The following is a 15,846-nucleotide window of genomic DNA, read 5'->3' on the forward strand; positions in this document are numbered from 1 at the left end:
TCCTGGGCACTAAGTCATACTAAGCCTACCCAGCTGGCCTGTCCACCCCTGGCAGGGCACTTAGGGGGCAGACCCCCAGAAACTATAACCATAGGCCCAAAGAGGGCAGAACAGCCTGACCAGAAACCACCCTCCCCTTCTCCCCACTCAAGGCCAAGGCCAAACTGCCTGGAGACTCCCTGGGAGGTTTGGCCAGCCTCAACTCCACAAGGTGGTGGGCAAGGGGCCCAGCCTGATAGACCCCTGCCTGGGACCCACTCTGGGGCAGACCTCCTCTATTAGACCTCTTGCACCATCCTCCCCTCCCACCCAGTCTCACTGGGTTTTCCTGCCTATTCTTCCCCCCACCCAACTACAGATGAGGAAACTGATGCACAAGCTATGTCTCCGCTGGTTTAGGCAGAGGAGGTGCTAGGGAGGGCTCACTGGTTGCCAAAACTCCCAGTGCCAACCACCACCCCTCTCAGAGGCACAGAAATGGTAAGGATGTGAAGGCTATCTGGACAGCTGCTCAAAGGCCACCTCGGAGTGGGCCTAGCCGGGCCCCCTCTTTGCCTCTGCCACATGGACTCCAGTCCCACCCTACACTCAAGTCGTGTAGGGGCCAGGGAAATAGATGCTTGGAGGCAACGGCATTGTAATAAAGACACTGCTTTTATTTAGTTCGATATGTTTCTATACAGAATGCAGAAAACACATCTTAAAATCATATAGAAGGAAATAAAAACACGTCAGTGGTTGGTGAACACTTGAATGTGAGATTGGCTCTCTGTCTCACAGAGTCCAAAGACCATAGCCAGCCAGGCGCTCAGGGGAGGAGGCTGCCTGCAAGGGCATTGTTGCTGTTGTTATTCTGTTCACTGCCCCACTGCCTCCTGTTGCCATGGCAACAGGCCATTCTGGGCCAGCCACGTCTCTGCGTGGCAATGCCCAATGGTGGGGTTGCTAGGGGCAACGGAGTTTATTTGGAAGGCCTTTCAAAGCCCTCACCTGGAACACTGGAAATTGTTTAGTTTTTGGCGAGGTCATCAAAAAAAAAATCATCCCACCAGGTCAGATCCAGCTTGTGCTCCTGACTCTGGGGCACTGGGGGAACTCCAGCTTGGATCAGGACATGGAGGCACAAGGGCCAGTCACCACAGGTCCAATGAGCCCTCACTACAGGCTCCAGCCACCAGGGGCACCGCTCACCCCACCGGCAGGCCAGGCAGGAGAAAGAGGCTGGGCCCTGTTGGAGGAGGTGCAAAGGGGAACACCCTCCAGAGAAGGGCAGGGTGAAGACCCCTCCACTCTGACCATCCCTCCCGTCCTGAGGCAGCACACGCGAATCCTCTGCAAAACGGTCAATATGGCTTAGAAGTGGCTGCTTGATGTGCACAGGGAGCCTGGGTCCACCCACCTGCCCTTGATCACAGAAGGGACACATTATTGCAAAAGGCATTCCTCCCTAAAAGGTACCCAAAATAACTCTCAGACATCAAGAAGTCCTGCTCAAAACAGTTTCTTCCAAAGGAGGAGAATCAAAGCTGAGTGGGTGCCCCTGAGTCACGGGACAGAGATGCGGATGGATGGACGGACGTTCTGCTAAAAAAGGCAAAAGGAGCCCCAGTGTAATTCTGGAATTTAAACCATTAGGAAAAGAAGGGGGGGGAAAAAATCAAAATGAGCAAAGCTGTCAGTCCCATGGAATCAACACTAAGAGCTTGTACAAACTGCTGTTAAGCATCACCGTTTTTAATCTTTTTTTTTAATAAAACAATTTGAGGCTGTATAAAAACTTTAGTAAAAAATTAGCTTTGAGAGCCCACAGATTTTTTTACTATGAACTATTGCTGGCACTCCTCCCCAGCCACCAGACCTTGCCCAGCTGTTCAGGCCCGAGGCCTGGGACTGGAGCGCCAGAGAAGAGGGGTGACGTGGGTCAGGGTGGGGCTGTGGACTATTGGGACAAAGTGGCCAGGGTCAAGTGAGGAAAGAGCATCACATGACATAAAAATATTGCATCTTCACCAAAATGTCCCCCACTGAGTGTTTCAGAAACCATGATATTCCTTGGGGCGGGTGGGGGTGGGGGGAGAAAAAAAACCACACACAGAAGAAGGATAAAAGAAAACAGATTGATGTGGTCGAGTTCCTCGACCTCCCCAGCCGTCCCCACGAGCAGCTGGCCCACCCTGGAGCACCTAGGTTGGGGGCCACGGCCACCGCCGCCTCTCGGAGTCCCCTTTCCATGGAAATGAAGACCCCTTGGTGGTGGGCCACTAGCGTGCATGGGGTGGGGGGTGTGGATGTCCTTGGCCTAAGAGGCCCCCTCCAGCTTCTAGCCCCTGGCAACGGTGGGACAGCAAGCCCAGCACCAGGGCCCTGGCCCCTGAGCCAGGGCCAGGAGGCCCCCAGGCGGGCTCTCTGGGGTATCAGAGCAACCAAGTTTACGTAGTGTGAAAAAATAGGATTCCTTTGATAAAAAATACTGTCCCTTGGTCTTCTCTAAGTTTGAAACACCCTGGGAGCTTATTTTTAGCAAAGCAATTTCCCATACCCACCCCCAAATGATACATACAAGTTTAGGTAAACAGCAGATTAAATGTAAAAACTTAACCTTAACGTCTGAAAGTCCTTTGAATTTAATCTTTAGCTACTGTTTTCCATGTTACATCCTGCAGCTAGACACACGTGAATAGAAAAAAACAGTACAGTTAGTGTTAAAGGCAAAACGCAGAGAGCCGCCGGGAGGCCGCCCAGCACTGCCTGCGAGTTCATTCACGGTTCCTCGCTCCCTCCATCCACCTCTACTCCAAACGGTGCTTTCAGAGCCAGCCAGCCTTCAAAAAACGCAGCGAAGGATTTTCTATGAACAAACAAGAAGCTGTTAGGCAAAAATTAAAAGGAAAAAAAAATGTCCCCAAAGTCTCTCCAGCGGCTTTGGGGTTTAGGGGGACCGGAGAGGGCGGGCTTGTCCAGGCCCGGTGTGTGTATCCGTGTGTGCTAGGTCAGGTGTCGGCTCCCAGTGGGCGCTGGTCTGCAGGCCACCGGCCTCCACAGACAACACCGTGTTGTCTCCAGGGCCCTGCCCTACCCCTACCTCCACCCAGGCGCTTGTGGGTTAAGGGGGCACGTAGGGAGGGGGCGACCGGTAGGGGGTCATGTTCTTGGGCCGGGAGCCCTTGCCCTCCATGGGGGCTGTGAAGGGCGGCGGGGGCTGGTAGGGCGGCGCGCTGGGATCCTCATCCCGCAGGGGCGCATACTCTCCCACGGTGTCCTGGTTCAGGGGAGTGGTCTCGGGCACGCTCTGGTTGGGGTACTCGGGAGGGGGGAGGGGGGCTTTCTCCTCCTGCAGGATCAGCGGCATGCTGGAGGAGGGCGGGGGCTTGGAGTCGTCCAGCTCGTCCGCAAAGATGATGGGCACCCCCTTCTTGATGAAGGTGGCTTGGTCCTCCAGGGTGAGCTTGCCCTTCCGCTTCTTGCGGTAGCAGATCATGGCAATGATGCCCGCGATGAGCAGGATGGCCGCCACCACCACGGCCGGGATGACCGTGTGCAAGTACACATCGTCCTCGCTGCTCTTCTCGGGGTCCCGGTCTGGCACCTCCGTGGCTGGTGCCTCCGAGGGCACCCTCATGGGCGGCGCCACTGGGACAAACTGGAGATGCCGGCAGCTGCCAGAGCCCGTCACTGTGATGCTCATGGCCTGGAAGTCAGGCTCCAGTGCGTTGATGAAGGCGCCTCGAGGCTTCCCGTCATCCTCAGCGATCCTCCGGCTCAGCGCCGTGATCTGCTCCTTGGGGCAGGGCTCCAGGGGCAGGGTATTGTTGGTCCACTCCACCACAATGGAGCCCCGGGTGATGTTCTGCAGGGTGATGGTACTGCAGTTGCGGTCCCCGAAGGCAAAGGCCAGCTTCTTCACCAGGGCAATCTTCTTGTGAATGTCATTCGTCACGGCTGCAGGGTCACCTGTCAACTTAGCCTTGAAGCGTGCAGGAGCCTTGTCCCCTTGCGGGCGCCTGTGGACATGAATCTCAAAGGCGTCCACCGCCGACAGGCCCCCCTTGTCCGTGGCGTGCATGAAGTACTCGTGCTTGCCCACGTGGCTGCTGTCTGGCAGGCCATACATGAGCTGGCTGTTGCTGTTGAACTGCACCCACGACTTCTCGCCTACCAGCTGCTGCTCCCGAAGCTTCAGGGTCAACTTCAGCTTATCAGTGGTGGTGTCCTCATTGTCGTAGAAGGTATCCGATGGGATCTTCACCTCAAAGTAGGTGCCGACCCAGGCGTCCACCCTGTCGATGTGGTTCTTGAGCTCTGGACGCTGGTTGGGTTCCCCTCCATGGGGTACCCCGCTGGTGGTGGTGCGGATGCGCGTCGGCGGGGAGGCGGTTTCCAGTCTGGTGATGGGTGCCTTGGTGGTGACCCGGGGCACCGGTCGGGATGTCCGCGGCTTCTTGGTTGGCCTTCGAGTAGTGGTGGTAGAGGAGTCAGTAGAAGGTGTGGCTGGTCTGGGCGTGGACACTCGTGGCTTCTTGGTGGTCGTCGTAGGAGGGGTGATGACTGCTGTGGGCTCCACGTAACCAGGAATGGTCATTGTTGGGCGGATCTGGCTGGGAACTGTGGTGCCAGCTTCTGACACCCGAGTGGGCTGGATGGGGCCAAGGGTTGGGGTCTGAATAATGGCACCTCGAGTCCGAATGGTGACTGTGGGCTTCCCGGGAACAGGGTCCCTGACCGGAGGAGCCATGGTCTCGGTTGGAGGAGCAATGGCTGGAGACGTGGGGGTGGGCACAATTCTGGACGGTGGCTCCTGGATGGCCGTGGTGGGGGGCCCAATGGCCGTGACAGGCGTGGGCGTGGCATGGATCTGCCTCCGGATGCGTTTGGGCAGAGAGGGTTTCTTATTGGCGATGTGCCAGCCCACCACAGGGTAGCCGAGCTGTGCAGACATGGCGCCCTCCCTGGCGGGGACCTCCACACCACGAATGTCAGGCACACTGTTCTGGTTCAGGGCGCAGCCCAGCTTCCAGGAGAGCAGGGCCCCGTTCTCCACCACCTTCTTTGCATTGCCTGGGCCTGCCATGAAAGCCGACATGTCAAACAGTCTGTTGTTCACCACGGGTACCAGCTTCATGTTGTGCGGCTCAACTTCAGAGAAGCCCCGCATCCGGCGCAGCAGGTCGATCCTTTGCTTTGGGGTCATCTTGGTGAGGTCAGCGTCCAGAATGACTGTCAGGACGGTCACAGGCTCATCAGCAGCACAGACCAAGGACACCACCTCACCGGGGTCCGGTGAGGCCGCCCGCAGCGACTGCGGCTCGCTGTGGTCTTCAGGGTAGACCTCGATAGAGAACACGCTGGAAGTCTGGGGGACGTGGCTCCCATTGGCCCCCAGTCGTGCAGCACTGACTGAAATGTAATGCACCCCCTTATCGGTGTCAAGGGGGAGACCCTCCAGGGTGTGGCTCTGCGGGTCCCAGTGCAGCCAGGATGGTAAGGCCTCCTTCCCCGCGGCTGATACCTACGAGAGACATCAGTGTGAGTTAGTCGCTACGCTCACTGCATAACGTGACCACAACAGTTAACAGGGGCCTAGCCTGTGGGGCAGGCCTGAGGTACAATTCAGAATTCCTGTTGGAGGAACCACCTCCGCTTCACCTGTCACAAAAGACTGGGGTCGCCAGATGGGCTAGTGTGGAAGGCCAATGACTCGCCCGAGAGTCACACAGTGGGGCAGTGCTGGCACAGGACTGGTGCCACAGAGCTCAAGAATGTTGCAGTGACATGCCTGCCACCTACTCATTCACTCTGCCTGCCCCAAGCCCGAGGCTCTCCCTCCTCAGCACTCCTTTCCACCCTCACCTCAGACTTCTCCCCGGCCCTCCACAGACACCACAACTTTGCGCACGCCCTACGCTTGGCCTGGAGTGCCTTTCCTGCCCAGAAGCAGAAATACTGCGGGGTGCACGGACAGCTCAGTGCCCCCAAGTGACTCATTTTACAAATGCCACACTACATTCCAGCGCAGTGGGGCACATCTGGTTAGCTGTAGCTGATGTCCCCATTAACCCTGCTTTTCGAATCTCAAGCAAAACTGCAATGCCCAGAGAGGGAGGAATGGAAACAATGGCTCTAAGAAGAGTGTTTACCAAAGGCATCCCAAGGACCTCTGGTCTCTCTGAGAGAGAGTTCAGTAGTCCGCTTCATTTGGGAAATACACGGAGCTCACCTCTGCCCTTGGAAGGCTGGAGCACAGAAGCAGGCCTCAGGAACTCATCCCCTTTTCCACCCAGCAGCACCTCCCAGACTTATTTCAGGGCCGAAGTCCTCTTCCACCGTGACGTGACTGGTGATACGTAAAGCCCCCCAAGGGAATGCCACCATAAAAACTTCCACTGTCAGCTGACGAGAGGGAAATGAGACTCACCTCTTGTCCAGGCCCTACCTCTGACTCCTCTCACCTTTGGGAAATACCCGCTCCTGCCCCCTGTGCAAGAAAGGGGGGACCTACTCTCTGGTCTGCCTCGAGGCACTCAGCTCCACTGTCCTGTCCGTCCAGTGCAGAGACACGCTGGCCAACAGACGGAATGTCTCACTGCCAGCCTCAGCCCAGGGACTGCCCTTCATGGTCACTGCTGCTCAGGAGAGGGACACCCTAACAGGCTTCCCTCCCTGTGGCAGGAAGGCCGGAGCTATGTCTGCTGGGTTCCCCAGGGGCCCTGGTTCCTCAGGCTTCCTCCTCCTAATTAGCCAAGTGGCTAAATGATTGGGGAGGAGACCCTGAACTTGTACCTGCTCTTCCCAGCTGGGCTCTAGGTGCACGTTCATGCGGCACGCCATTCCATCAGCCTTATCAGAGACCCAAAGTTTACCCCACTTCTAAAGAGATTTCCCACCTCCAGCAAATAAGCCATGAGAAGACATGTAACATTATCAGAAGTTGTCCTTCACTGACTACTCTCTGAACCACTGAGTTCACCGAGGGTCTGTGAACACATTCCACCTAATTAATGTACCATCGAGAATCACCCATCTCATCGCTCACCATGCACTGCAAACACAACCAATATTGGAAATATATTTTACTGTATACAGTTATATACAGTAAAATATATACCGTATAACTGTATAGTTATTTTACTGTAAACACGGGTGTCTTCAAATCCATGGAAAATACTAAATATATTCTTCCCTTACAATCTTTTTAACTACAAAAATACTTATTACAACTGCTTTCACTGAAAAACCTGTGCTTTAAAATTTTTCAGTTCATGTATGCTAAATACAAAAACTGCCACATCCACATATAAACATGTCAAGCAAAGGCTGAACCATCCAGATTTGCGAAAAATGTGAAGCAAAGGTGTAAGGCCAAATGGAGTAGTCAAGGGACCATGACATGTTTCCCAGGGGTGGCGCAGGGACTGCGGTGCTGAGAGGAAGACAGTGGGTGGGCCAGGGTGTAGAGCCAGCTCTCCGGCCACCCACGGCCACTTCTCCTAAGCCCACTCCATGCCAGTGACCACCACTGGATGAGAACACACCTGCAGGACAGAAAAAGGAGAAAGGGAGGCCAGAACGGAGCTCTGGGTGAGGTCAGCCAAGCAGAAGCCGCCTGTAGAGAAGATGCAACAGGGGCAAGAGACCAGGAGAGGCTCCAGGTGGCTGCCAAGTGGCCTGCCTCAGTGGTCGGGCAGTTAGGCCTGCGCCCAGCCCTGCGCGTTCCAGCAGTACAGACGAGCAAGCAGTCCCAGTGCTTTTTCAAGCCCTTCTCGGTTATGTACGGGCGGCCTATGACAGAGAAGGGTGCCCACCTCCTCAAGCCGCCCTGCCTGCTCGCTTCTTGTTCTGCGGACCCCAAGAGCCACAGTTCTGCTGTCAGACATTTCCAAGGAATAAACCCAGGTTAGCCAAGATTCTCCACACGCCCAGTCTTCTTTAAACTATGCCAAGTTAACATTTTAACATGTTAATAATGTGTTAACATAAATAACAAACATTAAAGAAAACCCCAGGTTTTACCAAAAAGCAAGTTATAATGCTCAATCTCAAACTGGGCGATGGAAGAGCAGACTGTGTAGCTTTATTTTGGTTATGGAAATGAATTCTTTCACTACGGTCTACCCACAGCTTTATAGACATGTGGGGTAAGCCAAGTCAGAAAAACAGAGCCAAGTCACTCCAACCTGCACCTGCCTTCCCATCTGCAAATTCTCGCTCCTCGGAGTCCCAGAGCCCTGGCCACAGGGCAGGTGTTCCTCCCAGATCTAGAGACCAAAGCAAACAGTTCCCAGCATCGTGGGTCCTCCTCAGACAGGAAGGAGAGGCATTAACGTGCACAAACTGAAGTCCATGCATCTCTGAGCGTCTTGGCGCTGCAAACATCAGATCCAGGCTGCACTTTGGCTGGCACTGATTCATTTTAATAGAGGGGCTACAGGAAGCAAAACAAATCCAAGGTCCACAAGAAACCTAGCCAAGACACAGGTAAGCTGGCATCTCTGCATTTTCAAGGCCATTTTAGGGAAAGTCCCTGAACTGGGAAGTCTGAACATGCCTGAAGGTCTGGCAGTGTCCACGTCCCCAAGGACTCCACCAGCTGCTCCTTCCCCTCAAGGGCCCTCAGTCAAGGAAACGCTCTGAGATGCAACACCTGCTCTACCTTGACAAAGCAGGAGACCCCCCAGCCCAGTCCACAGGAACTCCGGACATCCTCCCCAGCTTTCAAAACTTCCCAGTTCCAGACCACTTTTCCTCTTAGGGCCTGAGGGTGAAGCAGGATGTGAAAGTTCCTTCTCAGAGACACAGTGCCTATGACAAGCCAGGACTCATCTCTATAATAACACCCTACCCAAGGGGAAGCCCCATCTTCAGGAGCTCTTGGCTGACTCCCAGCTGCAGGCAGTCTAAAGCTTCATCCAGCCTCAGTTTTCTCATATCTAAAAACAGGGGGAAGATGCCAACCTTGTGTGATCACAGGGCCAGGCACACGCTGGACTCTGTCAGTGCTGGTTCCCTGCCCACCCCTCTGGGCTGAGAGAGGACACAGCACACATTGTGAGGCTCACAGCCACAGGAATGGGTCCAGGGTGTGTCCAGGCTCCACTCCCCAATCGTCCTGCCCAACTGGCCTCAGACCCAGCAGACACTGAGGCCTTGTCTCCCTGCTCATAGCCCAAAGCAGAAACTCAAAGCATCAAAGGAGAGCAGAGAGGCCAGAGGAAGAGGAAGCCAGGACCCTCTAAGGGAAGCAGGCCAAGGCTGGGGACCCTCAGGGACTTGCTTACCTGTTAAGACCTGTTTGCTAAGAGTGGATGAAAACATCGAGGGGGCCTGGGGGTGGGGAGAACCCACTGTCAGTGACAGCCCACAGCCAGCACTCACCTCCTCTAAGTCTAAAATGGGTGCGACTGATCCTGGCTCTTTTGCACTTGAGATTCTGACTATCCTTGGAAACCTTCGTTTACTCATACAGAAATTTCTGTCGTCACTGTACTGTAGCCAGCCATGACTAACCCCTAAGAGCTGCTAGGCTAGGAATGGCAGGCAAGAAGCAGGAATCAGAGCTCTGTGTGAAGTGCTCATAGCAGCAGCACATGTATTTAGGGTGACAGGCTGTCCTGGACATGAAACTCACCCCCCCCCCATTAAATACCGGCACAGCCTGAGAGTAAGGAGACCTCAGGCAATGGGAACAGGAGGCAGAAACGGCAGGAGGAAGCCTGACTTGACATCACAGGCTCCAGATCACAGGTCACCCAGAAAGAGCCAGAAACCTCGTCGGTTTCAGCAACCCTCAGAGAGACCACACTTCTGAGATGGAAGTTAAGCCCGGCACGGAGGAAAACAAGATCTTGAACAGCTATACACCCAGTTTTAGAGGTCTTGACCAATAAAGTACATCCAAAAACATTGGAATCAAATCACTGAATCAAAATCAAAAAACCTGAGCAGACCCACAAGGAGTTCTAAAGACTACCTGCCCTGTGATGCCCGCAATTAATCAGCACAACCAAGGATTGGGGAACTACCAAACAGAGAGGTTTTGGTCACGCCTCAGTCTATACTAGCAAATGACTAGTAACTGACTTCCTGTTCAGTTCTCAGACATTCTCTCCAATTGCTTATCTGGTACCTTCTCTTGCACAGTAGCCTGTCAAGCACGCAGTATGAAAAAAGACCTGTGTTGCAGGTAAGACCATGCAACATACGTAGAGTCTCTCAACCCAAATCAATATCCTTCCACACCTAGAACAATAAGAAACGGGCAGAGGAGCTTCTATTACTTCACGCTTCATCAAAGAGCAGGTATCTGCCCACAGTCTGGGCCGTGGAGCTAGGCAGAACTGAAAGACAAAACTGAGGAGTTGGACTCTCACTAGGGCCTAATTAACTCTTATGATCACTGGCTCCTAAACTGAGAAAACCTAAGTTTTATCATTCAGAACCCACCAAGTGGTATCTTATCCATGCAGGTGTCACGAGACTTATAAACAGCAAGCAAAGACTCCAGAAAGATGGATGAGCACTTTCATATTCATGTCACTTGGAGGGGCTAATGACAGCCAGCAAAGAGGGATCTTAGGAATTAAGTATAATCAAGAAACTTCTCCTCATTTGGTGAGAAGTCCCTGACGCTACAAACATTTTGGAGGGTCCTCTGGCACCTTCCAACCAACACCTTGAGCCAGGACAGTCCCAGGGGATCGGCCTGGGCCCTTCCCTGAATACCTAACCGATGTGCCAGCAGAGGGTGTTCTCAGAGGCCCATTTCACAGAGGCACAAACTGCTGCCCTGTGATACCACACTGCTTGGGCCCCTGAGCAGCCTGCCCTGGTTAAGCCCCCGCCTTCCCTCAGACCTGGTCACTGGCTCCTGGACCCTGCAGACCCTCTCCCCTCAGAAAAGCTACAGACCACCTGTCTATGGCTGGGAACCACAGGCAATACCCCTGGCACGTGAAGCAACTGTGCGGTGGGTTCCTGTGCTGTTTGGGGTAATGGACTCAGCTTCCAGTTTCTGAGCCACCCCCCGCCCCACCCCATGGCACTGACTCACGTTCAGGATGAGCCTGTGTCTGGCCGTGGACTATGACAATGAGACAAATCTGCTCTGCGGCCAAGCTCAACTTCTGCAAATGATGCACGTGGGCACTCACATGGCTAGGCTGTGGGGAGATGGCACATGCCAACAGGAAGAGCCTCTGGCTGGAGGTCAAAGGGCCAAGGCTTTGCCCCCACATAGGGGAAGGAACCAGGGTGGACACACTTTGCTTTGCTGAAACACGACCATCGGTCCTGCTGCGTGACATTCAAAGCTCACACCAGAACACGTCCAAAACCACAAAGGCCAAGGCCACGGGATCGTATGTTGAACACAACTTGTCCAGCCTAATCGGTGCCCCTCTGGTCTGAATTATGAAGCTTTTTACCTGATGTTAACTGTTCTCATCTAAAAAAAAAAAAAATTCATCATTTTCCCCCCAAACTAAGGGACAGCTGAGCATAATTATAGCCACTAGTAAATTCTCAGAATCAGTCCATCAATCCCAAGCCCTGAGATCAACCATTTTCACTCTGTCATGTTCTTTCAGTCATCATCAGTAATTTTTTTTCCCCCCTAAAACATAGAAGCCTATATATCCAGTAAGTATTTGAGCTGATGTGTCTGGGCAAATGCCATTCTGACGACCCACCCCCAAGGATGCCTGCCTTCGCCAACCCGCATTTCCCGGTGTGCCCTGTTCACAAGGGAGCCATTCAGAGCCAGGGAACACCCACTTGAGGCAGGAAGAAACTGCAGTTCATCTCACGCAGGCGGGGTGGCCGCAAAGCTCTCAAGCATCCAAAGAAATGCTCCTTTCATGAGCTCCCCTTCCTGGCCAAAAAGAGTGGCCATTGTTCTGAGGGGAACAATTGGGGGCCGATGCCAACGGCTGAGAGCACAGTCCCAGGAAGGGCTGCTCCCAGTCTGCCGACATCTTGGGCTGGGAGAAATTCCACATTGTCTCCAGACAAGGAGACTGAAGGGAAGCAGGGATGAAAAGCCATCCTCGAGGGCACTACCAAAATGAAACATCCGAGGGGGGCCCCAGAGGGGCAGCCCAATCGTTCTGTGAGATGCAAAGACTTCTGACCACTCCAGAGAGGAGAGGTTGGAAGGTCTTGTCATATAATCACCTTCCTCAGCTGTTCCTGCTTGTGTGCATGCTCAGTCACTTCAGTCGTGTCCGACTCTTTGCGACCCCATGGACTGTAGCCTGCCAGGGTCCTCTATCCATGGAATTCTCCAGGCCAGAATACTGGAGTGGGTTGCCATGCCCTCCTCCAACGGATCTTCCCGACCCAGGGTCTGAACCCACGTCTCACGTCTCCTGCATTTGGCAGGCAGGTTCTTTACCACTAGCGCCACCTGGAAAGCCCTCAGCCATCCCTACACTCACTCAACTCAGAGGACAGGTGCCCTTAGGGAGCCGGCGCCAATCCTGCGGGAAGTCAGGAAGGTCACTTATACTATGGCCTACTTGGAACAGCTTCAGATCTGCCCAGCGAAGGCAAAGCTGGCTTCTGTGGGACCTCTCCCCACAGGACCTGAGAAATCTGCCTGCGTCAGGGTGGAGGAAAAGGGCTCCAATGCTAAAACTGAGCCTGAAAGAGGCGGCTGTACCCATGCTGACAGAAGAGAAAATGAGCCAGAGGCCTGGGGTGGGTCCTGAGCTTGGTGTATCTGTGGGGCAGAAAGGGGCTGCTCTGCTGAGACATGGCATGCAAAGGGCAAGGGGAGAGAGGAGCCAGAAGCCAGATCAAACAGGGCTTAATCCTAAGTGCAGGGGGCTTGGGAGGTCTGTTCTGAGCAGACTCGAACTTTACAAAGATGTCTCTTGCCTTGGTATGGAGAACAGACTGAGGGGTTAAGAACAGAGGCAGGGCACCTGGGAAGAGGTGAGCGAGTGCTACTGTGGCTGATAGCAATGTTGATGGATATGACTTGGAGGTCACCCCAACAAGGCTCCTTGGGACCAAGATCTGAAATGTTCCTCACATACCCAAGAATACAGCCATTAAAGGTTACACTCCCAAAGAATACTTAAATAACAAAGGAGAAAAACTCAAAAGTACAGTGAATGAAAAAAGGTTAAAAAATATGATTTCAGGTCTGTCTAAAATGTCTGTGTGCCTATGTGACATGGATACTTGTTGACGAATGCAGAAAATGATGTACAAGTACACTGGTGGTAGGAACCACCAGAGTTTTTTTTTTTCCTCCCTTTCCTATACATTTATACATTGTTATTTTAACGGCGTGAAAAAAACTCCTTTACTGTAAAGCTTTTTCAATCCTGTTTTACACATAGGGAAACCAAAGCTCCAGGAATGAAGTCAAGCTTTAAGATTTTTTTTTTTTAATGTAGACCACTTTTAAAGTCTTCATTGAATTTGTTACAATATTGCTTCTGTTTTCTGTTTTGGTTTTCTGGCCGCAAGGCATGTGGGAACTTAGCTCCCCAACCAGGGATCCAATCCACACCCCCTGCATTGGAAGGTGAAGGAAGTCTTAACCACTGTACCACCAAGGAAGTCCCTGAAGTCAGGCCTTCTGATCTGATTCCCACCCCACACAACCCTGATGTTAAGACTGTTTGGGACAAAGAGTCACACACTTTCATCTGTTTTTCTACAGGTTAATCAGCTACTAAATGGTCTGCTTTCCACAGATAAATACGCTCAGATAAAATCCTGTTTTCCTAATAAAATCTCTGCTCCCCTGGTGAGTAAGCCTGTTAAACATCTTTCTGCCAGCTATAGCAAATAGCCAGCTTGCTGTATCAACTCAAGGCAACTCTGGTCCAGACTAATCCATGTACAACATTCCAGTGGTCAACAGAACAAAGGTAATCAATCACTACAGGGTTTGGATACTCCGAAGATGAAATGTGATGCTGGGTAAGAAATGTACTACCAAAATTGCCATTCTTCATCTAATAGTGAGACTAGAATCTGGCTTACTGGGCTATTATGAAGATAACATGGAAACCTTTTGCAAAGACTCTAAAAGCCAGAAGGAGCTCCACGGAAGTGAGCTAGGATCTTCAGAAGTATGATGACCTCTGAGAACACGAGGCCACCCTAAGAGCAAGCTGTGACATAAAGAGAGGGGGCCAAAAAGGAAGAGAACACAAGGAGGGTCAGGGGAGGAGTGAGTCTGCCCAGATTCAAAGGTGCAGAGACACACCTCTCAATGCAAAGAGTGGTATGGAATTTGTGACCATTTCTAATCTAGAGGCCCTGGGTTTGTGGGTCAGAGAGAGGCAAGCTGGTGAAGACTCATTAGAGCCTCACTCTGCTTTGACCAACAGAGTACAAAGGAAGTTCCAAGCCCAGGCCTTAAAAGATGGGCAGCTTTCATTTCCTGTATCTTGGAATACTCAGTCTTCCAAGGAATACCTGTACACAGGTACAACCCAGCTATTGTACCTGTGAGGAAATCCAAGCACCGTGGAAAGGTCTACATGGGGAGAAACCAAAGACTCTGATGGGCAGCCCCAGCTAAGCTCCTTGTCAACAGGCAGCACCACCTTGCCAGCCATGAGTGAACCTCATGTTTGAAATGGATCCTCCAGGCCCAGGTGAGCCACTCTAACTAGTGCAGCAGAGATGAGATCCCCAGATGAGCTCTAAAGCCCTGAATTCTTGGCCACGAAATTGTGTACAAAACAAACTGGCCGTTTCAAACCACTATTTTTGATCCTTTGAATATACCAATAAATCTCCAGGACACTATATGTACGCAGAAGTCTAAACACAAAACCTATATAAAAACTACCATAACAAAGTATAGATCTTGGGATATTTTTAATTCATATTCAAGTTACGTCCCTGAGGAAAGTATGCTATAGCGTAAGGGTCAGAAAACTATGGCCATGAGTCAAATCTGGGCTGCCATCCATTTCTGTACAGCCCATGAGCTAGATATATTTTTTGCCATTTTTAAATGACTGAGGGGGGAAAAAAATCAAAAAAAGATACAGCATTACTTGACATGTGAAAATTATATGAAAGCAAAATTTCAGTTTCAGTCAAGTTTTTAAAAGTACAGTTTTACTGGAAGAGAGCTACACGCATTCGTGTGCACAGGGTCGGCAACCGCTTTCATACTGCACTGGCCAAGATGGGGAACTGCAACAGAAACCGGACAGCCAGCCAAGCCAAAAAAATACTTACTCTCTGACTTTTTAAAAAGTTAGTGTGCCAACCTCTGCTCTAGGAGATGCTCATAGCCTGAGGGGTATACCCCACCCACCCACACTGCCACCTTGCAAACTCACTCAGGAGTTAGGGGAAATTCCATAACCCTAAAGGGATGGTCCTTCTTCAACAGAAGCTTCCGGTTGCACCAAGTTCCCATCCTTCATTGGCCATCTCTTCTGTTACCGAGATCTCAGGCTCCTTTGTTCTCTGGGTTGCTTGAGAACAAAGGAGATGAGGCGAGGCTAAAACGTATGTACTAATTTTGGGTCTTAAGGGACTGAATATATTAGTAAACATAGAACACCCAAGCACAGCAAAACTCTCGATATTTACTTATACCTTATATTTTTAAAATATTTTCAAAGCATTTAAAAGTTCCATATTTCTTAGGTTAATGAAAGGAGACTGCTTCCTTATACATAAGCCCTTCCATCAAATCCCTAATTGATGACCAAAAAAATCTTCCAGAGAACAGATGTAAAAGCTTTTTAATAGTGACACTCTCAAAATGGGAGTAAGAATAAAGGTTTCGGATGCTACTCTGAGGAACATGGGGACCCTCTAGTGAATGTCAGCAGCTGTCCCTCTCTTAAGGAAGGAATACTTAATAGG

The 15,846-nt window shown here is 51.9% G+C and overlaps 1 protein-coding gene and 1 long non-coding RNA gene across 5 annotated transcripts in view; one reads left to right on the forward strand and one right to left on the reverse strand.

The window, feature by feature from the left end:
- The window catches only part of LOC133235409 (uncharacterized), a 9,143-nt gene extending 8,481 nt beyond the window's left edge, over positions 1–662 (forward strand). The window contains exon 4 of the long non-coding RNA XR_009732544.1: positions 359–662. This is a non-coding gene — a long non-coding RNA (uncharacterized LOC133235409). The remainder of the gene's footprint in view (positions 1–358) is intronic.
- Positions 636–15,846, reverse strand: part of DAG1 (dystroglycan 1) — a 48,682-nt gene continuing 33,471 nt past the window's right edge. For all 4 annotated transcript variants that reach the window (XM_061396877.1, XM_061396879.1, XM_061396876.1 and 1 more), the window contains one exon: positions 636–5,506. In XM_061396877.1, the coding sequence (XP_061252861.1) occupies positions 3,104–5,506 (2,403 nt within the window). In that variant the 3' untranslated portion in view covers positions 636–3,103. The remainder of the gene's footprint in view (positions 5,507–15,846) is intronic.

Source organism: Bos javanicus, chromosome 22 (assembly GCF_032452875.1).
Source record: "Bos javanicus breed banteng chromosome 22, ARS-OSU_banteng_1.0, whole genome shotgun sequence".
NCBI lineage: Eukaryota > Metazoa > Chordata > Mammalia > Artiodactyla > Bovidae > Bos > Bos javanicus.